Raw genomic sequence first — 24,973 nt, 5'->3', positions numbered from 1 at the left:
ACTGGTGATGTCGCAAAGGCTGCCAAATACACCAGCAACATCAAATCGTCTTGTGACGCAATTGTTCGGGCCCCATCGGGTGTATGCACAAACATACTTCGACGACACCGTCGTCCATAGTCGTGCGGGGCACGGGAGGACAGATTAGGAAAACCACGTCGTCCATTTGAGAGCGGTATTCGAGTGCACGCACACGAATGAGCTGTATGCTTACACAGATAAGTGCATCTTAAGCGCTGAGGAAACCTCATTTTGAGGGTATTTTATTGGGAAGCGTGGCCTTCGGGCGGATTCCGCCAAGGTCATGGCCATTGTGGACCGGCCGGTTCCGAAGAAGTGGTTTGGCCTCACCAACTACTTGCACAAGTATAGCGCCAATTATGCGAAATTGGCACAGCCGTTGTCAAATTTCCTAAAGAAGAATACGTAATGGCGTTGGGAAACCGAGCATCGGGAGGCTTTTGACAGGGTCAAATATAGCCTCCTTCATGCATCAATACTGGCGTTGCCAGACCCCGATCGTCTTTTAAGTGTCGTCTGTGACGCTTCGGACTTTGCCATCGGATGTGCACTGCTGCAAGTAGACGCCGAGGAGCGAGACCGGTTGATCGCGTTCTAATCTCACCAGCTGCAGGCTGCGGAGTGGAACTACTCAGTCCACGACAAGGAATCAATTGCGATGGAGTATGCACTGGTCAAGTTCAGAGTGCACCTGCTTCGATCAAAGCCGTTTGTGATCTACGCAGATCATGCGTCACTACGCACTGCGACTCAGTCGCCTCACCTCTAGCAGAGGATGGCCAGGAGGCTCTCATTCTTTGCAGAATATAACTTCGAGGTGAAGTATAAGCCATGAAAGGAGAATGCTTGGCTGATGCGTTGTCACGCAGACCGAATTATGAGCTTGCTCATGTGACGAACGTGACGTTGTCAGTGACGGATTTGATCGGCGCCGCAAACACGTGTGATAGTTTGTGTGTAGCGCTGCTACAGGCAAAGAGTTTGGAGCTCGGACAAGAAGTTGTTGGTCTATTGCGCGCACGGTTAAACCGGTTTTCGTTAAATAACGGTTTGCTGTATGATAGCATCGATTTAACGGGTACGCCACGAATTGCGATTCCTCACGATGATGATTTGAAATACCGTATCCTATATGAGGCCCACGACACCCCACTCAGTCGTCATCTCGGTCGTGAGAAGACGTACAGCTCTGTGAATTGCCACCATTGGTGGCCCAAGCTATACAAATGGATGAGCACATATGTGCGCACGTGTGAGAAGCGTCAAAAGATAAAACTCTCGCCGAATGTGGCGGCGCCGCTGGCTAGTTTACCGCTACTCTCCGGGTGTTGGTAGTCCATGAGTATGGGCTTTGTGTTTGGCCTGCCGTAGCACTCGGCGGGCAACATGGGCGTGATGGTCTTTGTGGACCGTTTGGACAAGATGACTCATCTTGCGGCAGTACCGGACACAATCAACGGTGTGGGTACAGTGACGTTGTTTGTGGATCATGTCTTTCGACAACATGGACTCCCGGATTCAATTGTCTCTGATAGAGACCTACGCTTCAATGGGAAGTTTTGGTCTACATTCCTTAGGGTGCTGGGCACCAAGTTGACTATGTCAACAGCGGACCACCCGCAGACCAATGATCAAACTGAGCGCGTGAATCGCGTTGTTAAAGACGTTCTTTGCAGCGTCTGCGCTGAGACGCCAAAGCGCTGGAGCGCTATGCTGCCACTTGTGCAGTTCGCTTTGAACAATGCAGTGATTCATCTACCGACTATACTTTAATCTACGTGAACGGGCTTGTTAATCCTCGCGTCCAGCTGGCGCCGCCATCCCATGGCTCAGGGAATGATGGAGGAGAAATGGCCGAACGGCCTGCTGATGTCAGCCCCCTCACTATGCGGAAAGAAGTCGATAATTTTCTGTCTACCAGACTGAGTGTCATAGGACACGTTCGCGATGCGAAGGCTAAAAGCCAAGACATGCAGATAAAAGACGCAAAAGAAATGTTGAAAACTTTGAGGTCGGAGACCTCGATTTTATAAAGCCACAAGCCTTCCCATACATGCAGTTTCTGCTGTTTTTAAGACAAAGCCCCGCCCACGGTTTATTGGAACTTTTTTATGGTCGTGGCCAAGCGAGGTCTTGCGTGTAACTAAACTTTCCGAGAAAGATGCGCACCACCCGGTGTTTTATGTGGGCTTGCTTTAGCCATACCGGGATCCGGTGCAAGTGAACGCGGAAGCGCTGGCGCCGAAGCGGCACGCATAGGCTCTCTCAGCCACCCAAAAGCAGAACCATCAAATATGCATGGCAACAATTTTCGTTTTCGACGGCGCAAGGCGCTTCACCGTTGCACAAAGTGACGTGTTAGTCTGCTCGACGGCTAGGAGCCGCTCCGACATAGCGTGATAATTCTCAACGTGAGGCAGTCGGTGCACAAAGTGCTTCAGACTCTCGAAGTCTTCTGCACAGTAGGCGACCTAGGAAAGATACTCGGCGGAATGCCGATGACGACGGACTTTGTCCTCCAAAACTTAAAGGTTATCGCGAGTCACTGGACGGCGATCGGCCAAGTCGTTATCGTCCGCCACCGACTCTTCTCGATGAGAATGACAGCGATTACTATTACGTGGAATGCCTTGTGGGTCGACGTCGTCGTCAGGGTCGACCCAATATCTTGTGAAATGGCGCTGCAGCTCTTAAAGCGATGGGTGCCGCGGCACCGGAAGCTTTTCTCGCTGTCTACCTTACAGCGAAACCATAAAAAAGTGGACGTGCGCGTAGAGCTTAGATTTGAGTTTGCAAAACCAAGGCGCAACGCCGACTTCCTGCGTATGGTCGCCCTGCGACACATGAAATATCCATCACGTTTCCGCGAGCTCTGTGGTTTCTCACACGGGTGAGTCTACCACCACAACAGCTCAGGGCCCTCCGGCTTCCCGGGCTACTACCGAGAAGCGCGGGGTGCACGACGACGCGGAACGTCATGATCCTTCTAATCATATGCGTCCACGACGTCTGAGCAGTATTGCTGAAATGGCAACTCAAAGTCACACGAGATCTCGTAGTCGGCGACCTCCAACTGCTGCTTCTGTGCCTCGTCGAGGCGATTGGTCACAACACCACTTCCCCGGAAGTCGAGAGGTCTGGGAACAGACACGGTGTCCGCAAGCTCACAGTGCACCTCATCCTCCACGTCTATCCATGCTGGGAAAGAGTATCCGATTCGTAGTCGACTTTCTTTAAATCTTCGACGACGAAATTCGTCGCCCGTTGTGGGCGCGGTGTGTTGCGCCCGGTTGCCGAGGGGTTGGGATGTGCTTGAGGTAAAGCCGCGGACGTACTGTTCGGAGATTCACTCCGTGCAGAAGAAGATGAAGGGCTTTGCCGGCTAGGCTGGGTGTTTTCCGAGTCATAGAAACAGGGCCCATCGAGCGAAAAAGGTTCAAAGATGTTCTTAAGAGCTTAACGTTGTCTCAGACACGCGAGCCTCGTATGAGGCGACAGTTAAATGTGAACTGTGGGTTTTCACAATTTTGATGGGGAGAGCGAAACGGGGTCACTTGTACCCTTGTATGAAAGGGCGGGTCACACAAGGTGGTGTGACCGTACATAGGTGTAAGTTACACAATAGTGTAACAAGGTGGCTGGACAGCCAGTAACTATGCATATTAATTAGGTTTTAGATATAGGCGGCTCTGCCGCAAATAAAACAGATAAATAATGTTTTAATTTTGAACGGAAGAGTGTATTTGCCTTGTTTAAATCTTTGGCTCCTTTAGGAGTTAGCGGATTGCGATCCACTACACTCGTAATAGTACTTGAAATGAACGTAAGGTCGGTGACCTTAGCTATGCTTTCTCTATGCAAAGAGCTATGGCAGCGCCGCTGCATCACTAGTGTATTTTGATAGCTGTAGTTTTGTGACGCGTCGAGGTGATCGATAATGATATGCCCTCGTAATCATTATAGTCTGTTAAGTGTGTCTCGTTGTTCAAGGTGTGAACACGCCATGTTCCATCCTCACAAAGGAGACAATTTTATTAAGACCAAGTCGGATTGACCACGAGTGAGCCTTTGCTGCATTGCAACAAGCATGACCTGCGACGCAACCGATTTAATCTCACTAAAACTTATCAGCATGACGTAAAGCTTTGAGAGGTATTAGTGGTGGTACAGCTCCAATGCTTGAGCCAGCGCGACCGTTTACCTTCCATCGTCGTGAGTCTATCTGGTAGTGATTTCTTATTTTCTAATTAGCGCATAACCGATATTGTTTAACAATCGAAACCATTAATTTACTTTCCGTTATGTGTGGGCGAACACGATGCACGTTAACTCGCGAGAAGGTTGCAGATATTGTGGGTGTTCCGCCCGAAAAATTCGTAAATGGCGACAAATGTATAAAGATATTATAGTGATGCATTGACTATTGATGGCACCGAAATTGACGCTAGCTGCTTTTGCATATTATGTGTGGTATGAATTAGACAATCCAACGGAGAATGTGGGGCCAGGAAGATATGGGCTAATTATTTTGGGCGGAAGTAAAGTCAAAGAAGGAGGACAAAAGCCGATGAATATTACATTGCAAGCCATGCGAGTTCGTGCTGGGCTTTGTTGGTACTAATTTGATACGTCTTATTGACTAGTTGTGTTGCGGTCAGTGGGGACTGATTCCGTCGTTCACCAAAGCGAGTGCGAAACCAAATCACTTCCTGATGTTTAATGCCAGGTCCATTGGAAACGAGAATCGTCTGATGCCACGATTACTTATGTTGATATGCCATGATAGATCCGAAAGCCTACAGGATCGACCAGCTTTTAAGCGATTATTGGAGTCGAAAAGATGTATAGTTTTATGTGAAGGGTAAGCAACTTCGAACATTACAGCTTACTAGCAGAAGGCAGTTTAAAGACAACTGGGTTTTCTGTACAGATACTATGAGTGGCAACAAGTGGATAGACGAGAAAAGCAGCCGTATTATTTCTACCGAGAAAATAGTCTGATGAAGGTGATGTGACCTTGAGTAACCAGCTCTTCTCGGTATGAAATCCTGACAAATTTTTGTACTTTTAAGTTTGCGGGGTTGTACGACCAATGGCAAAATGAGGCTGGCGAACTGTTGGGTACCTACACCATACTTACAACTGCAGTTGCACCAGAGCTTAAGTGGTTGCATTCTCGCATGCCGGTAATTGAGTTGCAATCTACGTGCTTCTCAATCAAAAATGACGTTGTAGTGCTGCATAAGGTCATTTTGTCGGAGGAAGGTGTTAATCAATGGCTTTCAAAGGCGAAGTTCGAAGATCTCAAGGACTTACTGGTATCGTATCGTTCCGCTGATTTGAAGTGGCATCCAGTGGACAAGAAAGGTAAGATAGGATACAATTGAAATTCCATTAAGTTATCGATACTTAGTAGTGTGAAATATGAGTGGGATCGATGCAATTCCAAGGCGAAGAATGCGCAAAGAAGATGAATATTAAGATTGCAGGTACAATCATCCATCGCGACAAAATCTTTACTCTGACTTCATTGATCAATTAGGTAACATCAAACCATTCTTCGGAGTGCAGCAAGAAAAACATGAGACTGGAATTTCTCAAGTCATGCCAGCGAATCAAGTCAAGATGGAAAAGAAGCCAATTGACAATACTATCACAAAAGAGCATAATTCAGAATCAGACACAGCATTTAAAGACCCGGATATATTTGTACCAGCCTCCTCGCTGCTTAATAAGCGCGCCAAAGGGCAATCCTCGTCGCCTTTGAAGTCGCCTAACAAGCGTCGTCGGGCGTCTTCTCCAGTCAAGGTTAAAGCTTCGGCAAAAATGGGCAACGTGAAGTCATCTGTGGACCCAAAACAGTTGTCATTGGACTCATTTTTCGGCAAAGGTTAAATTGAGTAGCTCTACAACAGTATACCCTTCTCAAACCCTTTGGTACACAAAAATTGTGAAATTTCAAGACTATCCCCCTTGACCTGATTGTCGTGGTCCTCGAAACGTACGCTCCCTGACTTCCTTAGCAACGCCCAAGCACCAAAGTGGCGCTCGAATCTCCTATCGCGTTTTGCGCGGGTGTCAATAGCGTATCTACTGCCAGTTTTGCACACTTTACTTCATTACGACATTCACCACAGGCCAATTATTATAATGGAGATGAATAAGGGAGAAGCAGAGAAATGCTTAGAGATCGGCAAGAAACATCTCCGTCTTGGCAATTGGGAAAAGGCAATCAAATTTTTTGATAAGTCACATCGGATGTATCCATTGGCGGGTGTAGAAGCTTTGCGCAATCGTGCTTTAAGCGAGATGAAGAAAGCTTCCGCATCTCGAGCGCGTCCAACGTCACCACGTGGTAGTACATCGTCTAGTGCGGGAGTACGACACCGATCGGAAGCTTCTGCGCCATCGAGATCCCCATCGTCGGAGTCGCAGCGGCCATATACGGCTGAACAGCTGCAGACGGTTCGTCAGATTAAAGCTTGTAAGACCCATTATGAGGTGTTAGCCGTACAACAGAATGCTACGGAGAGCGAGATCAAAAAAGCTTACCGCAAGGTCTGAGCTTTTTTTTGTTTAAGGTTACAATACTTGAAATTGATTGACTAAATGTGTTGCTACGGAATGGTCTATAGTTAGCGCTTAAGCTACATCCTGACAAGAATAGCGCTCCAGGAGCAGAAGATGCATTTAAGGCTGTGGGAAAGGCTTTCGCGGTATTAAGTGACCACGACAAACGTGCTCATTATGATCGTTACGGTGATGATGCACCGGTACAGCAACAGGGACGCAGATACGCTCAGGACGAAGAAGTTACACCGGAAGAAATTTTCAACATGTTTTTTGGTGGCGGCTTTCGTCCACGTGGACGCCAGCCACAGCAGCAGCAAGACCATCGACAGCAGCAGGAGCGACGTGGTGGTATGGCCCAATTGGCCCAGTTCCTGCCCTTATTTTTAATCTTTGTCATGTCAATGCTCTCTTTTCCGTCAACACCGGAGAGACCATTTAGCTTAGATCCAACACCACAGTTTACTATTCAACGTACAACGCAAATGGCGAATGTTGTCAAAGGCATTCCCTACTATGTCGAGCACGACTTTAACCAGCGGTACACGACTCATTGGCGTGATCTCTCACGAGTGGAACAAATGGTGGAACAGACGTTTTTGTCAAGGCTATCGGAGAATTGCGAAAATTTAAAATCGCGGCAAAAACGGCTGATTTACCGTGCCCGAAACGCGCCAAGTGAAGATCGGGAAACTGCGATGCGAAAAGCATTGGAGATGAAGATGCCTCCTTGTGACGAGCTGCGTAGACTTCGGCGAACGCGACGCTATTGACATCGAAACGAGACTTCGCTACGACTCGTCAGATTCGGATAAGAAGGTTAAAATTCGCACATACTTTGTGGTTATCGGCTGGCAGTAGAGCAATTATACAATCCCTAATGACTCTTATGGAGCGCTGGATCCTTTTTCAATCATAACCAGGCTAAGGTTGGGAGGACAATGGTCTCGGCACCTTAAAAAACTCTGACGTTCCGTCAATCTGTACAACATAGAAATTCCCAGTTCTATTCAGTCAAGTCTTAAGTCTCACACAGAAATATGTTGATGGCCCTTTTGCAAAATTGTTTAGATTATAATTCAGGCAATGACCGGCCTCTTTAAGTTGTCGGAAGCTTGAGAACAATATTTGACGAAAATGGTTATGATCCAAACGAGTTGGAGGAAAATGATGGAATGGGGTGCGTACATACTAGACTACTATACTCATATCATACGTTGGTCTACTACTCAGATAATGTCCAACGCGCCACCAACAATCTAGACCTATTCCAAGGAGCCCAGATCGCTCATCTACAAGAGCACGAGCCACGTCTTGACCAATTTTTCACGTCACGATTATTGCTCTCACCTTCTCGCTACGCTAGCGGAACCCCTACTAATTGATGCATGAAAGCCTTCCACTCTGAAGGTTTATTGCATACAGTTAAGATACCTACAAAAGCATATGTCTGTAGTATGTAAGACAAAGCTGCAACCACGCTACATCGAGCCGTTCAAGGTACATGCGCTAAGTAAAGCCATATAATGATCCTGTGGTGCAGTGGTATGCTGTTCACTTTAGAACCGGGAGGTACAGGGTTCAATCCCCGGGCCGGGTAGAGAGGGGTTAGAGTGTAATGAATAAAACCCTACAGCACGTGCTTGACATGGCCTACACGACTTCTAAAAAGGGGTGTCGTTTCACATCATATCTTACGAACGAGTCGGATAGTTATAGACGTAGCAGCGTCTCAGCAACCCACATAGCTAATCTATTTTACAATGACGCGGTCCTAGAACTCTCGGGATGCTTCGAGTAACGCAGCGCGATAACAAGGCTTACAGAGCATATTCGTGATCTGACACATCTTAGTACTGGACCCACGCCGAAACTCTCGGAGCGATTCGACTTGCCGCCAAATCAAGACAGCCCACATTATGAGACCGTTGGCCCCCGTCAGAATCCTCGCTTAAAAGGGGTGGTTTGCTTTCATATGAAATGTTAAACGAACCGGCGGTCACATCATGGCTGATATCTGACAAAGCAGTAGATATACGCGTGATTGGAAAACTTAAGGGAGTTTGAAGTTACACCACAGCATCAATGTCCTGTCATGTTACCGTTACAACTTGGCCCACCCTCGGGTTTTATTCCTCTGTTGAAGCGAGAGGGTCGCCCGTCGCACGATTATTTTCATTTGTGGAGTGGGTATTAATTTGTGGCGAGCTTGATTGTGGTAGGTAGCTGGCGACTTAGGCTGCAACAAACGGGAGCGAGTTTTACCTAAACTTCCGCGTCATTTTTGTTCTCTCTCAGTCGACGATTTAGACAAACGACCGCTTTGCTGTAGCTGGCATGTAAAGCCATGAGACGGTTAAAATGACGATTCAACACTCAGTGCGCAAATTGAATCTTTTTTTAATAGGCAAGTGCTGCGTACCCTAGTGCATGCACCATACGCTTCTGCAAAATTATGCAAATGCCATATTGTATTACTCTTTTACATATCCTATTGATCTTGTTATCGCATTTATGACAATGATTGGACTCAGTACGGGAGAGCTTCGTGGACAGCTAGCTACACTTCAAGTAATGAAGACATTCTAAATACGAGATAAAAAAGTACATCTTCTTTTAGTCTAAATTCAGTCAGTTTGAAATAATTTTGCTTCCATGTCAGCAAAGCATATCAAGTATTTAGTTATTTGAAGGCTCTTGTTCCCGCTATTGTCTGCAGTGTACGAGTCCAACCTCCAAACTCGATGCATTTCATACGTGGACTCTTTCAGGTCAAAGTTTTTTCTGTGCAACAAGCTCGAAACCCTAGTATGCTTGGTGGCATTTGCAGCCAATCCCACGGCCGAGTTGTGAAGTAGTTGTGCTTTTTGTGATAATCAAACGGGTAAGACCTGTAGAGGCGTGCACTGCTATAAACTAGCATAAGCTCAAAGAGTGACAGCTCTCGCTTTGCACCGGACTACCCTGTGCGATTACCAAATTTTGGTATCTATTAAGATGATGAAGCTCTGAAAAAGAGGAGTCCAACGGACACACATAGAGAATTTTACCATTAAGGCTTTTGACATGGTTACACGAACCCTTGTATGAAAGGACAGGTCGCGCAAGATAGTTTGACCGTACATAGGTGTGGATTACACAAGTTGGTATAATCACACAGTGGTGTGGCTACACCGTAATAAGAAGCCACAAAGTGGCAGGGTTGCCGGTAGCTATGCTTATTACTATAATAATTAATAAACCGTGAGTTTTAGGTACTGGCGGCTCTGTCGTAACTAAATACATTTTGGAATACATTTTGGAATACCATCATCCCAATCAATCTTGAAAACTATTCACGATAGATGGTAATGATAGTTCGCCATGGCCCCCTCAACCTTCGCTGTAAGTCTGCGGACAACAGTAAAGAAAGAGTCTTTCTACCTTGGTTAAGGTTTTAGTACTCTCGGAGGCAGAGAATTGCGATCCGCTGCACTCGTACTTGTTCTTGTAAAGAACGTAGGGTCGGTGACCTTAGCTTAGCTTCCTCTAAGCAAAAAGCTACGGTAGTCCCGCTGCACTTGGTAGCACTTGTAGCCAATCCACGCCTGATTTGTTACGACTGGCCCTCTATAAGGGTGGAGGAATGCTCATATTTGCCCCAGGGCATGCAGGACGAACTTAATAAGCAGATATCTCTGCTTGGCCCTGAGGGCGTGGAAAACCTTGCTTCGCAGGGTCCCGAGGCGATAAACGCGTGCTTAGCGGAGTTTTCAAGTTATGAAAATGCTCTGTTAGAGCCCCTATAGCAGAAGGTGTCAGAGTCGACTACGTCCATGACACCACCGTCGACGTCGGATGACACTTTTGGACCCAGGCCTCTCATAGTGAGCGTTAAGATCCTCGAGGGTAAGGATGGAGAGAATCTCCTGCTCTGGGTGAGAGAGGTCGAGTTGGCAATGACATCCGCCATGCTCCAGAACGAGCAACAGCGCGTGTCAATAGCTATCTTCAAGCTCGGGTGCCGAGCACGAGAATGGACCCTAACGCGTGCTGCTTTGGTTAAAGCTGCGTTCTTCTCCTCGAAGAAGCTGAAGCGTCAGCTTTGCGAGTGTTCTCGCCGCATAAGCAGATATATAGCGTGGGATCGCGTTTCCTTACCGCCCGATAGGGCAAGAAGGAGTCAGTGGACTTTGTTTAAGAGTTAGGTACTCTCATTGCCGAGATGACAGCCGATCCTCTCCCTGAGGCGGTCGCAGTGGCCGTCTTTGTGGAAGGCCTCCGCACTGGCGTGACCAGAATGGAAGTCTTCCGTGTGCAACCGTCTTTTTTGAAGGAGCGGTAAATGCGGCATTGATACCAAAATCAACTTTCAGTCGGCATGACCTGGCATACCCTCAGAACGCATTGAGCGGGCCTGAGCCAATAGATCTCAGCTATGCTGAGAAATAGGAGGGAGAGCTCCGAGCTGCAGAGCAGCGTTTAAACGCCCGACGTTGTTTTGTCTGTGAAGGCATTCGACACTTTTGGACTGGCTCTACCCTCTGCAAGGCGCGTAGAGGTTTGTCAAACCGACTTTTGATTCTATATAGTCTAGTTTGTCGCGGGGAAACGAGAAAACCCAGTTGGCGTGGGGCATCTACTGGGGAACAGCTCAGTTGTGGTATGCCTCAAAGAGTTAGATGGCAGCAGGGTCCAGCCCCAAAGAGCTCCGTACTCTTGAACACAGAGTGTGATTGCAAGTCGGGCTTGCTTGTCGTAAAAGCAACATGGAAGGTCCTTATCGATTTCAGGGCGTCGGGCAATTATCCCCGATGCCCCACGATCGAAGGAAGGCAGCTGTATGCTAAGGCGCTGGAATCGCGGTTGAGTGACACCGTCACTGTTCGTTGTGTCGCTGTGCCGAGAGTCCATGTCGACTTCGGTTCACGCTTCTCGACTTTGATAGCGTGGGACGCTGCTAAGTCTTAGACTTGAATGCAAGGTATGCCCTTATCCTTCGTATGGCATGATTGAAGCACCATGGACCATGTATTGATTGGAGGTCGCAGACCTTGGGCGCTACGCGCACGTCTCCTAATGAAGCTTTGGTAGAGTCATGAACCCACATCTGCTAGGTGGCAGAAGCGCTATTGGCGCGGGCAATGGACCGGGACGGTCAATGTACTGGATATCGGAGTATCCGAGTTGTCGAATACCAAAGGTGTTTTGAACAGGAGTCCCGAGCGTGGCTCGCGAGCTAAACGTGAAGTGGCACGTAATACACTGGGCGCTGCTCAAGTATTGGAGCAGTCGCTGTATGCCAAGAGTGACATGGTCGGCCAAGGATCGAGGCACCGAGGGCGAGGCCCAAGTGATGCACCTGGTGTGGCACGTAAATCTATTGAGCATAGCTCACGTCTCGAAGCAGTTGCTGCATGCCAAGAGTGGACTGGTCGAACGAGGTCCGAGGCATCTTGGGCGAGACCTTGGTGATGCGCGTGGAGTGGCACGTTATCTACTGAACGAAGACTGCGGAAATAGCAGCTCTTCGCCGAATGTTGTTAATAACATTAAGGCTCTGATAGAGCAGCGAGAGGGGACAGTGGACGACGCCGATTGCGTGTTCCTACTCGTCTCGATGAGACGTAAAACCTCTATAGAGAGGAGACCGCGATGCCGAATGTGTCTGCGAGACGCAGGGCGTCGACCCTGGCCCAGGGTGTGTCTACCGTTGACGATAGTGCACAGCTATATACCCGTGTCAACGGTATGACGGGAGAGGAAGACGGCGACGTCATTATCGAGGCTATTCTCGCTGTGGATGCTCTTCTTGAGCTGGATGAGATGTCCTTCGAAGAGTTTGGCGGTGCCTTGAAGACAGGCAATTCAGCCTAAGTTGTTATTATAAAGCGTACGAGGAGGTTAACTCGTCGTAACTTCTGAATGAAGCTGTCCTAAAGGACTCTAAGAGGGTGCTGAACTCTCGAAGTGGATCGTCGATCCTTCAGGATCCCTCGGATCCGTACTATCCTTTGGTAAAGGAATTCCAAGACGTCATCTCCAAAAATTCGCCGTCGGTCCTACCTTTGGACCAAGGTGTGCGTCACGATTTTGACCTGGTTAACCAAATACTTGGTAACACGCCAATGGTCTCTACCCAAGGAGTAGTGTGACTTCATTGATGATTTTTTTCGTGCGAAGCTTGAGACTGGAATGGTGCGTGAGAGCAAGTCTCCACTTTCGACACCCACGTTTTGTGTCACGAATCAAGTTCATGAGAATGTGTTTACAACGTTCAAGACTATCACTGAAACGGATTATAATACTTATGTCAAACATAGTCAAATTAGCAGCTTTGTCCTGATGAAATATTCTACAACAACGATCCAAGGTTCTAGCGGAGCAGCTCATCACTCGAAAATTTGGCCACAATATCGTTTATCACCGCCACTATTAGTCTCGGTAAGTTTGGTTTAGCTAACACCTACTCGAACAGAGGAGCCGCCAAACGATCGCTTTTTACCGCTCTTTATCGACAAAGTACGAAGCTTGCATTTGATGTGATGGGAGGCAGTGCAGATCTTTAAGCCGTATTGACACCCCAGTGTATGTGGCTCCTGCTGGTGCCGTTGCAGCTGGTTCGCCATTTTACGCGCATTACTTGGCTTGCATTAAGTTGCGGGATATTTCTGACTATTTCGAGAAATACCCAATGCAGAAGAACACCCGCGGCTTCATTTACCTCAACCACAACGGTTAGTCTACTACTTGATTACTGCCGGCATTCTAACTCCTTCTACTATTGCTACTTTTAGCAACAATATAAATTTTGGCAACACCTGCCCAGTTCTTTAAAATTTAAGCTGTGGTGCAACGACAACTGCTTTGGCCGGTGGCCTTGCGCCTCCTCCACCTGCGACCACGCTTACTATTACTGCCGACGTCAATGGAATTCCAACTGCAGGAACTGGAATCACTTCTTCGCAATCGTTCTCGCGTCTCTTGTTCCAACCTGATCCCAGCGGTCAGTGAAGGCATTGCTAATCCAAAGCGTTTAAGTATGCGGTCTGTTATTACCAATCCAACCGCAATGCGACTGTATTAAATATGATTAATCTCTTCCGAGGCACATTCTCGAATGTACCCGCTACAGCAAGTCCATTCGCTGCATTGAAAAATCTGCAAATCACAGTTCGAAACGCCCCTATCTGGATCAAACTTGTGAGTTTTGGATATGATTTGTTCGTGCAAGAGATGTCGAGGTCGGATGTTGATGGTGGTCTTGATGATGTTATATCAGCTGGTATGCTATCACAGCGCCAATGAAATTCACTTTATCTATTTGTTGCTGTTGATATTGGTCGTCGTCTTCCAAGTGAAGATGGTGCAAGCGAGATTATTATCGTGTTTGGTATTTCCAACTTCAACTACGCTCTCACCATTTATCACCACATATTGTATGAAGTTGTTGCAACAGTCGATACAGCTATGGGAACGGTATCGCAAGAACCAGTGCAAGGCTGATCTTGACAACTTCGTAATGTAATCCTTTAAAGCCATATTTTCAGCCATCTTCAATATATGTGGCTAATCAAAATCAATCATGAGTGGCTTCTTCTCCGATAATCAGACCAAGCAATAGGCATATAATCGCTGGTACAATGCCACGACAAAGAACAATTTTGTTCATGGCAAAAAGCGATAGATTCAAATTCAAAACGAGTCGTTGGTTCATGCAAGTGCTGATTGACTTGCGAGTTTTTCAGCAAGTGATGGCAAAAATTCGTGATTATGAGTATGATCAAATCACAAAAAAAACACTTGAAGGTTCCAGAGGGCCTCCTGGAATTATCAAAGGTGAAGTGCATGTAACTCCGAAAGCAAGTAAAAAGAAGCATACGTACGTCCCACAATCAACTGACGCAGACTTCAATATGGAAGAGCCCACTGCACCTGAAGATTCATCCGACGATTTCTATAGCGGCATGAATGACGTTGCCCAAAGGTCATCAATACTCGAGTATATATTAAAGAAAAAAAGATTTTGAAACAGGTGGTGGAAGGCCACGCTCGAAGTTATCTTAACAAACGAAGAGAGTTTCGAAAAGAGGATTCAAACCTTCAGTTAAAACGTTAATGAGTTAGAAGCATTCTACGCAAGTAATGTTCAGCTTAGATCAAGTTCCCATCGATCCAGCCTTTTATTTCAGCTTTGATTTATAGCATCTCGTTTATTTTATGATTTCTTGGCGGTTTCGGAGCATTGTCTCCAAAATATTTTTTTTGCCTTTGTGTTGCTCAACAACTTCCTAAATCTGTGTCGGATACTTTCGTACAAATAAACTTTTGTGGCTGTTAATATCGTCAGTATCTACTTTTTTATCCCAGCATTCAACTTGCGTAATCTCTTCTCTTCCTTTATTTCTTTGTCATCACTGCTTTCAACATCTTGAATGAGTTTTCGAGTAATCGAGGTTTTTTTCCTCAGCTTGTTTAGCAGCTTTTTGTGGCTTGATTGTCCATGTGAGATTTATTTGGGAGAGCTGCGGCTCGTTTTCGTTTCAGACGTTTTTCTGATTCTTTCATGACTTCATCAGCAAATTTATCAGCCATTCCTTGACGCCTTCGTATTGATCGCAGCAGCATTTAGCGCGCCATGTTAAACGTAGTTGAGATTATGTTGACATCCTTCCAGATTATTGTCGCCATCTTCTTTCATACTTTCATCTGGCATAACGCTGACCATTTCTCCACACACTTTCATTGCATCCTAAACGATCAATCCAAGGTATTCTCTGGTCTCTCCCTTTCAGTTGTAACTGACTGGTTCCAACTTGTCATACTGGTCCAAATCGACTGAAATAGATGGTATATTCTCCGTAAGTCGCCTATCAGAACTTGTGTATATGGATCGCACACAGAAAATGAAGACGAGAATATCGCAGAGACCATAACAATGACTGGGCCTGATCCCAGATTGCTCCAATTTCTTTCTTATAGATTGTATTGATAACAATATGATGTGCCGCCAGGACCAAACATGTATAAGTTTGATCCAGAGGCGTGCAAAGTCGCCGATGGCGATCCAGTTCCGATACCGACTCTACCAGCAGACGTTACCGTCACCTTTCGTGTATTTGTGGTCATCAAAACCAAATCGTTGCCAGTTGTAGTTCCAAAATATGCAAGATCGCGTTCGTTGCATTGTTCATTTGTAATCTGAACCCAACAGGGGATGCATCAGACGATTCCACGAAGATCAGCATATCGTAGTTAGCAGATCCATCGTTGAGTGTATTGGATGCTTTAATACAAACATTACTAGAATTTAGCGTGAGAGGAGCAGTTCCACACGAGCTAGAGTATGCCGTTTTGGTGTTAAACAACATTTTATTAACAGTGTCAAGGTAAAGCCAGTCACTTGATGGTGTAGGCGGCGATCCAGCAGGATTGATACAAAAAGCATCTGCTCAGGTAACAAGTTCATTTAGTTGCGAGATGTATACATGTATACATATAATTAAGTATACTCGAAGTAGTATGCACCTGGTATATTTTTTATTTTTCAAATATCTGGTAAATTGTTTCTGATTTTCTATTTATCTGGTAGATTTTCTCTATTTATACCAACCAAATCCTTTTATAAATTGGGAATCGCGCTAAAAATGTCACAATCTTTCGCTTATAATGAGGATACAAATTTGGCACTTATTCGTTACCCTTTCCGATACAAAAATTGGTACGATTGGTAAATTTACTTTTGCTCAATCAAACCGCTTCGTACTCGCATGAAAGACGCCACAGTGTAACTTCAATAAGGGCAATGGCTGCATGACGCAACATCAGGTTACGGGAATCTTGTCGTTTTGATGACGCACTTTCCTGTGCGGGGACAACACGCATGTTAGACCTCACGTTACCACGTCTTCATTTTCTCTCACATAGTGGAATGGATTCAAAGCGTTTTAGTGGATTTCTGTCCCGCTAACACAGTCAGGCATCTGCGAGTTTCCTCAATGACAGACAAATACATATCGGATGACGAGCTTAGCTCTTCCTTCAATATCAACCGCACCATTTCTGTGACTTCACGATCCTAAAAATCCCTGCAGAAATCTTTGAGCCTTAATTGTTCCAGCTATAAAAGCTTTTTGTGGAGATAGCTTAACGCCCCTAGCTCTACTACGGTCACTTCACCACGAAAATCTTTTGTCATTTTTACCCGTGGAGCTTCAATGACCTACCTCGAAGACCCATCTCAGGGTAGCGCTAACTCAGTGATAACCTTACATAGAGACAACAAGAATGGAACATTCGTCATATCATCAGAACCTGTACATTGTAGTTGTAAGTAAAGGAAGGTGCTTTTTGATTAGACCGGCTCTGCCCCGTAAGATTGCGATATCCATTTGCCTTGACGCTATACGGACCCAAGAAGAGGAGACAACAGCTCACAACTATGTTTGTGGTCTAGTTAGAGATATACGTTGCGGACACTACATACCGTTGCCCTTCTTTGTTTGAGCAGAGGAAAATCCTCGTAACAATCGATATCTATGTCTCACCCTTAAATTGTGGCTCTCTGTCGCTTTTGCTCTCCGATATCTGGACAAGCACTTTGCAATATCATTGCTTGATGCTCCGGTCAATGACATGTTCCGCTCGAAAGCTATCGCAGCTTTGTGCCTGCGCCAAACGTGCACCTGATTTTTTGACAGCGATGGGTTCGTGACTCCAAAGCCCCACCAGGAGAAATTTTTGTAAGACGTAAATTTTACGGCTTATAATCGTTTTATGGATCGTGGCGTTCCAGCCACGCCATACCTAGGATGAGGTCTTTTGGACCATGTCCAGGGCTAGACAGTTATTTTTTACATAACCTTTAATAGCTTATTCTGCCGCAACACGCGAAGTCGCATTTGGCATCATCAATACTTATCGTACTGTCGCTCAAGTCTCGCGCGACGCAAGTCATTGCTCGACGCTCCAGAAATTATCACGAGTCACAAAGTCCAAAACGTTCATATCCAAATTTTACAACCCTAAAAGGTAAGACCTCTCTTGAGCTCAAAGATAAAACCAAGTGTGTGCTGCGAATTCGCCCGGCAGTTAAAAAATGTTTTACTTCCTACTCAGCAGAACTGCGGTCCATCGCGGCTTGTTTACTCATAAATATTCTATTCTTTGAACCCATCGGCCCTCGCGACACGAAAGTTGTACTTCAGCTTGGATGCGACACTCACTGCTTTTTGGATGAGCTTAGAAGGACGCGGAAGGTCTCAGTGCTTGCCGCATTCGTCCAGAGACCCTTTTGAAGGAGCATGGCCAAATTCATGGCCTTTTTAACTTTTCTCATTAAGAGAGAAACATCAAATGCCTTACGTTCGACTTCATCTATTGCTCGATCGGCATCATATTGGTAGTTTTGGGACTTGCATCACCTGTGCATTATCAAAGCATGGTCGAACGAGGTCCGAGGCATCTTGGGCACGATGACGACTTGGCCGATTGCCGCTCAGTGGCTGGTGATCGTCAAGCGAGCGATTATTATTATGACCGCCAGTTCCTCATATCTATATCAACGATGATCGGGCTGATGTACTCATCAGAGGGAAGGGTACGTGAACATTCTGTGTTCTTTCCTCGCAAAAATCACAGTCATTGGATGAGTTCATGCGTTCCTGCCAGAAGTGGCTCTGCCGCAACAAGGTGTCTAGTTAGATTTGTTATTGCAAAAGGAAATATAAGATAATAGCTGTTAGAAAATATGCACGTTCACCATCTCAAATCAAAACTGTCTTTATTTTTCAACGTGGCCGCGTATACCACAGACTCCTCTTCAATGTTTAATAAATTTCAGATATCTTGATACTTATATGTATTCACAATTGCACCAAAGTGTAATGTGAATCTGGTACAACTCAAACTGCATTAAAAGTCGGACAAATGAATCAAATGTGTAAGTGATAAGTACACAAGATGACAGCACTTAACTGTTGCACAAAAACAACCAGATAGAGGTGTGGCAACCAAAATGTCGTGAAACACATGTATTTGACCAGAAGTCGATAAACGGGAAACTGTCATGTGAGTATTTGTTAGATAAGGTAACTCACGTGGCATCAATACACGTCACCGAAAATACTACATCAGGATTCGTTTACTTTGAGTTGCTCTACGTTCGAGGGGCAACGTTGAAATCTGTACGTACACAATGATAGAATTCGCCCCGTAAATCGCATTGTAAACTTGTAGTGAGAATGAGTCGCACTTCGAGTAAAATACTTAACATCCAGGTCACATGAGAGAAGGACTTTTCGAGACACACTTCATAACGATTGTACCAAAAGTCTTAGTTATCAATTTGACGTAATGCCTCTTCAAGTAAAAATATTCGATTCTGAAGCATTTGAACAATCGGGTCATTTTCTTCTTCGGAGGTCTCGCCATCTTCAATTTTTTCGTCTTCGCGTTCGGGTCGAGTGGACTCTTTGTTTGAAAACTCAGTGTCGTACTGTGTAAAAATTTCATCATTGCTGTCCTCGGTAGTCATTTTTGTCAAATCTTGGGCATCATCACCTACTTCGTTGTCTGTGTCACTTCCTTTTGAGGTTGCTGTAAGACCCACGTGATGTGAGACGCTGTCCTCGGTAGTCATTTTTTTCAAATTTTGGGCATCATCACCTACTTCCTTGTCTGTATCACTTCCTTTTGAGGTTGCTGTAAGACCCACGCGATGTGAGACCGTTTCATCGCACGCATTATCTTGCAAATTTACATTTGTTTCTAAGCTTGCAATTTGTTCTTGCGACTCGCCCCTTGAATCCTTTAATTCACTTACGGATTTCAAATGAAAGTTATTTTCCCATGAACGCACCACAAAATTCACCATATCGTGAAGTATTTTCGTCGTTTCAACTGATACCATTTTGTCTGAGCTGCCTGATGAGGTCAAGTCCTGATCTTGTACAACTATTAATTGGTCACTTGACAAGTGGACGGCTAGTTTTGACGCTGAAGAAGCCCTAACAGGACTCGCTTTTTGTTCAAGTAAGGAGCTTGTCACTGTGCCAGCTGTGTCATCATCTGGAATTTGGTGTGGTGACTGCAAGTTAACAAACCTGTTTTCTTCAACTGGACCGCTCTTTTCCACTTGAGACAACGCGATACTTCGATGCTTCTCTATGATATTGTTTGATGGTATAATGACTGCGCTGTCGAATGCTTTCTCTGATTCAGGCAACTGTGAAGCTACTGTTTTGCAGCTGCATTGCAATTGCTTGATTGTAAAATCGCCTGATGACAATACATCTGAAACCGTTTCATAAGTCACCGACTTCGAAAATTTATTCCCTGCCTCCAGTTGCACATCTTGTTCAGCGATCGCTAAGTGCTCCAGATTTTCTTCAACCTCGATTACGGACACGATTCTCGCGCTCGCATCGCATGTCGGGGACACCCTTTCGTTAAAATCCCTTGCACCGAATTCTCGTCCTAATTGTGATGGGCGTAAACTCGGTGTGGACTTGTCGACAGCGTCTAGTCTGGTGCACAAATTAGGCGACAACGGTGGCTTCATCCCAAGATTGTGACAACCTCTTTTTGCAATCGCTAGCTGAAATTTGGTTGGTTTTGGCCTCGGTGCATTCAGTAAGCCATTCGCCGGCATTGTCGTATCCCACCCTAGACGTCTGCGCACTCTCTCGATAACATCCTCTGGGTCCTCTTCGTTTCGTATCTCCTCGTCTTCAAAATCCATCAACTCCAAATTTACAGAATCCCAAGACTGCATCGATTCCGATGTCCTTACAGTACCTAATCTATCCCAACTATCACGTGTCTTCTCTATTGACTGCCTGCTCAAACAAGTTGATCGCCGATGTAATTTGTTTTCAACACTTTCACACTCCTCTTCAGCTGGCAACTGCATAATTTCCTCCTTCACTTTTATTTCTGAATCACCATCAGCATTATCTTCTTCATCGTCGTCTAAATAATCAAATACATCGTTCGATTCCCGCTTGGAAAAAGGCGACAGACTACGGGTATAACGAGGAGACCTTGTCCACCAGAAGTCGCCATGCTCGGCGGCCATGCGAGCTTCGCGAGGTTGCGGTTTTTCGTAGCGAAAGCGAGCAATATATTTACCAATTGTAGTTGTCTCTAATCCCACAGAAGGCGACTGAGGTGGAAGTGACGGAGGTTGCATGGCCTTGCAATCGTTCGAATCGATCATCGATCAAACAGGGACTCGTAATATTTGGTAAAGTTCTTGTACCAGAAGACATATTTGAAGCATTCCTTCGCCTGTGTAGCTTACATTGAGTTTGCGTTGCATTTTAGTATGTGGTCTACTTAGGAAATTCCAATTGTGTACTTAATTATTGGTAAAGCGTTTCTAGGTATTTTTTCGGAAAGCAATAAAACAACATTAGGAATTGTTCATTTGAGCATAAAACAAAAGAATTGCGTTGTGTCGACTCATCCTTTCTTCAATATGCTTGTGATACGACAAAGTATTGTGACTGCATCACAGTGTGCAGTAGATGTCAACCGCCAAACTCACATTCCCACCGATACTCAAATCTTGATACTTTTTTGAAATGAGAACTAGTCAATACCTTTACCGATGGTGATTGCGCTGGTAGCGATCACTTGTACTTATCGGGCTCCAATATTTAAATCAATACTAAATGTTGTTCAGCTTCAAACCCGAGTCGAGAAAACTTCATCAAACGCTCGAGTCGATTATCGTGTAACTTCTCCAGTATGGATTTCCGCTTTCATTTCATCTATCACCAATATATTTGTATTTTAAACGGTTATAAAAATTAAATCTGAGATCAATATAAGTTTTGGGATTCTAAGACTCAAGTAAATTTGTATCTTCTCAATCATAAAGCTGATCAATTCAATGATCCAATCCTGTCCAATTTTTCTGCCAGAGATTTACCAAGCATGAAAGAAAACCATACCTTTGGCATTTTTCATTTCTCGACCACATGAGGTTTCGATTAAACGTGTTTCATTTCACAACATTAGGAATGGATTGAATCCCAACCGCTTAAGATTGCAGTCCTCATCTAGGATCGCTTGCTTGCGATTTAGCTACGCGACTAATATCCTGGCCCTCAGGCATCGCAATTAGCAAACGTTGCTGTTAAATGCCTGTACAAGATCTCAGCGTGGCCCGTTGGCAAGCTACGCTATGTAGCAGAACCATGATAGATACGCACCAAAGCGAGAATGTGCTGCTTCCAAGGATCGTGTGCATTCGATATGGATTCATGTGCATTTCCAGGTTGCCTTCGTCGAAAACAATTTTTAGTGCAGCCTGTTCTTGCGATACGGCACAGGTACAAACGATAAAAATTTTGGCCTTCATTTCATAATTTAAAAAGTAATTGAGTCAGGATTTTCCTTGAACGACTTTTATCGCCTCATCAAAAATACTTCTTCGGTGTATCACTTTATGCTGTCATACTCAGGGCATCCTTGCCTTTCCACATTTTCGCGGCATTGTTCTATAGTCTATGGAATTTATTTTTTCTTTCACGAACAAAAAATAAGCGTCATGCCAGCTCGTAAGTACAGAATTATCATACAAAAACAAAATCAGATTAAGATTGATTTTGAGCGTAATCGCTAGCAGGTATAATTCGCTAATTACAGAATAAACTTTGAAAGATCCGTGCGCTCTAACACATTTGAAAGACGCTGCTGCACGTACTTCTTGTCAACCTCAAAAGCCATGCCACTCATCTTAGGAGCGTGGTAAGATACGTCCTCCGTAATCTTATTAACAACCGTTGCCAGGCGCCGTGCTCCGATATTATCAGTCTGGGCGTTCACCTGCTCCGCTATGGATGCAATCTCAGCAATAGCATCGTCGGTAAATGTTAGCTTGACACCCTCTGTCTCCATTAGCGCGCTTGTCTGCACCAGCAAGTTGTGATCTGTGTCCTTGAGAATCTTCTCGAAATCAGCCGCATTGAGAGGTGAAAGCGCTACACGAATCGGCAGACGACCTTGCAACTCTGGCATTAAGTCTGAAGGTTTTGAGCGGTGAAAGGCACCACTGGCAATAAATAAGATGTTGTCAGTGTAAACAAGCCCATAGCGAGTGTTTACAGCACATCCCTCCGTGAGTGCCAGCAACTCTTTTTGAACACCTTCACCTTTCCGGTAACTTACTCCATTTCCTCCAGATCGATCTTGATCGCCCGCATTGGCTAATTTATCGATCTCATCCAGGAACACAATGCCATTGTGTTGTACATTCTCTAATGCCTTCTCAACGACTTTGTCTTCGTCAATGATTTTGTCGGACTCTTCAGCTTCAAAACGAGGAAGCACCTCTTTAATGGTCATGCTTGTCATTTTATCCTCACTGTTGCTACCACTATTAGAAAAACGTGATGTCATGAGCGTATCCAGATGTTTCATCATCTTTTCAAGTTCAGGTGGCATCTCCATCATCGTCTCTGAATTTGATGACATAGACCGCGTTTTATTTGATATTGGTTTGAGGTGCACACGTACTTTGCGGTTACCTGCCTTGCCCGAAGAAATCTCCTCACGCAATTTTGCTCTTGAAATATCACTAAGGTTCTTACCGTCCATCAGGTCTACGATTCGATCAATAGCTCGTTCTCGGGCTGCAGCTGCATGAATTTTTTGGACCTTAGTTCTTTCTTGATTCACAGCCACGTCTACGAGATCCTTAATCATAGAATTTGCGTTGGCACCGTAGACTCCCACCTCAGTAAATTTAGTGGCTTCGATCTTAAGAAACGGCGAACCAGAGATCTTTGCCAGTCGACGAGCGATCTCTGTCTTACCAGATCCTGTAGGACCACTCATGAGAATGTTCATGGGTGAAATCTCAGCTCGAAGTGCGTCATTCTGGAGCTGTTGACGTCGCCAGCGACTACGAAGAGCCACAGCCACCGCTTTCTTAGCCTCGTGCTGTCCTACGATAAATTTGTCAAGCTCCCGCACAACATCTTCAGGAATTCGATTGGCACCATCGCTAAAGATTTTGTCTGCCGGTACAAGTGAATTATCTGTGGCAATGGAACTGAGGCGGCGCACACCAGCACAACGGCGGAGATTCATGAAGTACAGACGTTTTTATCAAATATCATCTCACAAATTGTTAATAAATTGTGTTCTTTTGAAAAATTATACATATTACAGAAAAATCCTTTTGTAGCTGGCTCCGGAGCTGCATAAATATTATCAGCTAATACTGACGCTTCAATTAGATAGAACAAAAAATCGTGACATGCATGACGTTCAAATTGCTTGGAATTCATTAGCAAACCATAAGATGTATGTCGACTTCATGTGAAGAAGGCTTCGAACATTTACATTGCAACAACTTTACCGTGCACTTTGCACAGAGTACGCTTTGACTCTTGAAGTCCGCGTTAGCGAACGCGCAGTGCAGCGGGGCTGCCGTAGCTTGGCGCTTGAGGAAGCGTAATTTAAGAACCAATACGAGTGTAGCGGATCGCAATGCGCTAACTCCAAACGCGGGGTAACGTCACCACTCAGTAGACGCGGAGCGACCTACAGGAGAAGAATTTTGTTGAGCCTCAGGAAGGCATAGGTTAACAGGGCCCAGCCCCGAAGAGATCCGTGCTATGAAACACGGAACGTGTGTGCTAGCCAGGCTTGCTGGTCGTGGAGGCGACCGTAAAAGGCTTCGAGAAGCCATGGAAGACCCTCATCAATTCTGGGGCGTCGCGCGATAATGCTCAACGCTCCATGATGAAAGGAAGTCAGCTGTACGCTGGGGCGCGGTTGGGTGACTTCGTCACTGTTCGCCTAGTGACGGGGACACGTGTCACGGTCCCGAAGGTCCCCGTGGACCTCGGAGTCAAGTTCCTTGACTTTGATAGCGTGGAACGCTATCTAGACTTAGACTTGGATGCAAGGTATGACCTCATCCTAGGGATGGTATGGTTGGAACACAATGAGCCATGGATTGATTAGAGGTCAAAGACCTTGGGCGCTACGCGCACGCCTCCTGGTGGTGCTTTGGCGAGTCATGAACCCACCTCTGCTAGGAGACAAAAGCGCTATTGGCGAGAGCACTGGACCGAGACGTTCAACGTGCTAGACATTGGAGTGTCCGAGTTGGTAGATACCAACGGTGTATTGGACAGGAGTCCCGAGCGTGGCTTGCGGGCTGTTTGTGGAGTGGCACGTTACCCACTGAGCGCTGCTCAAGTTTCGGAGCAGTCGCTGCGTGTCATGCGTGACATGGTCGGCCAAGGGCCGAGGCATTGAGGGCGAGGCCCCCGTGATGCACGTGAAGTGGCACGTAAAACACTGAGCACTGCTCTTGTTGCGAAGCAGTCGCTGCATGCCATTGATGGGGTGGCCGGACAGAGTCCGAGGCATTTTGAACGCA

The 24,973-nt window shown here is 45.7% G+C and overlaps 5 protein-coding genes across 5 annotated transcripts; 3 read left to right on the top strand and 2 right to left on the bottom strand.

Annotated features, from left to right (window-relative positions):
• Window positions 1–4,322: 4,322 nt before the first annotated feature.
• On the top strand, window positions 4,323–5,916 carry PHALS_02821 (Uncharacterized conserved protein; the record flags this gene model as incomplete). Its single annotated transcript, XM_024717272.1, has 9 exons — window positions 4,323–4,413; window positions 4,503–4,615; window positions 4,680–4,747; window positions 4,808–4,882; window positions 4,952–5,027; window positions 5,094–5,207; window positions 5,268–5,388; window positions 5,451–5,510; window positions 5,564–5,916. 9 exons carry the CDS (start codon window positions 4,323–4,325, stop codon window positions 5,914–5,916), a joined length of 1,071 nt encoding a protein of 356 aa, XP_024582787.1.
• A 255-nt stretch (window positions 5,917–6,171) lies between these two features.
• PHALS_02820 (Molecular chaperone (DnaJ superfamily)) lies at window positions 6,172–7,364 on the top strand (the record flags this gene model as incomplete). Its single annotated transcript, XM_024717271.1, has 3 exons — window positions 6,172–6,579; window positions 6,657–6,885; window positions 7,039–7,364. The coding sequence occupies 3 exons, from the start codon at window positions 6,172–6,174 to the stop codon at window positions 7,362–7,364; spliced, it is 963 nt and encodes a 320-aa protein (XP_024582786.1).
• Window positions 7,365–14,285: 6,921 nt separating this feature from the next.
• On the top strand, window positions 14,286–14,600 carry PHALS_02819 (uncharacterized protein; the record flags this gene model as incomplete). Its single annotated transcript, XM_024717270.1, has 1 exon — window positions 14,286–14,600. One exon carries the CDS (start codon window positions 14,286–14,288, stop codon window positions 14,598–14,600), a length of 315 nt encoding a protein of 104 aa, XP_024582785.1.
• A 4,304-nt stretch (window positions 14,601–18,904) lies between these two features.
• Window positions 18,905–20,761, bottom strand: PHALS_02818 (uncharacterized protein; the record flags this gene model as incomplete). Its single annotated transcript, XM_024717269.1, has 1 exon — window positions 18,905–20,761. The coding sequence occupies one exon, from the start codon at window positions 20,759–20,761 to the stop codon at window positions 18,905–18,907; it is 1,857 nt and encodes a 618-aa protein (XP_024582784.1).
• Window positions 20,762–22,218: 1,457 nt separating this feature from the next.
• PHALS_02817 (atp-dependent protease atpase subunit) lies at window positions 22,219–23,670 on the bottom strand (the record flags this gene model as incomplete). Its single annotated transcript, XM_024717267.1, has 1 exon — window positions 22,219–23,670. One exon carries the CDS (start codon window positions 23,668–23,670, stop codon window positions 22,219–22,221), a length of 1,452 nt encoding a protein of 483 aa, XP_024582783.1.
• Between the last annotated feature and the right edge of the window lie 1,303 nt (window positions 23,671–24,973).

The sequence above is a fragment of the Plasmopara halstedii genome, assembly GCF_900000015.1.
Source record: "Plasmopara halstedii genome assembly, contig: Scaffold_2061, whole genome shotgun sequence".
Classification (NCBI taxonomy): domain Eukaryota; phylum Oomycota; class Peronosporomycetes; order Peronosporales; family Peronosporaceae; genus Plasmopara; species Plasmopara halstedii.
Note: the sequence above shows the minus strand (reverse complement) of the source record. Positions and strands in the feature narration are given on the sequence as shown.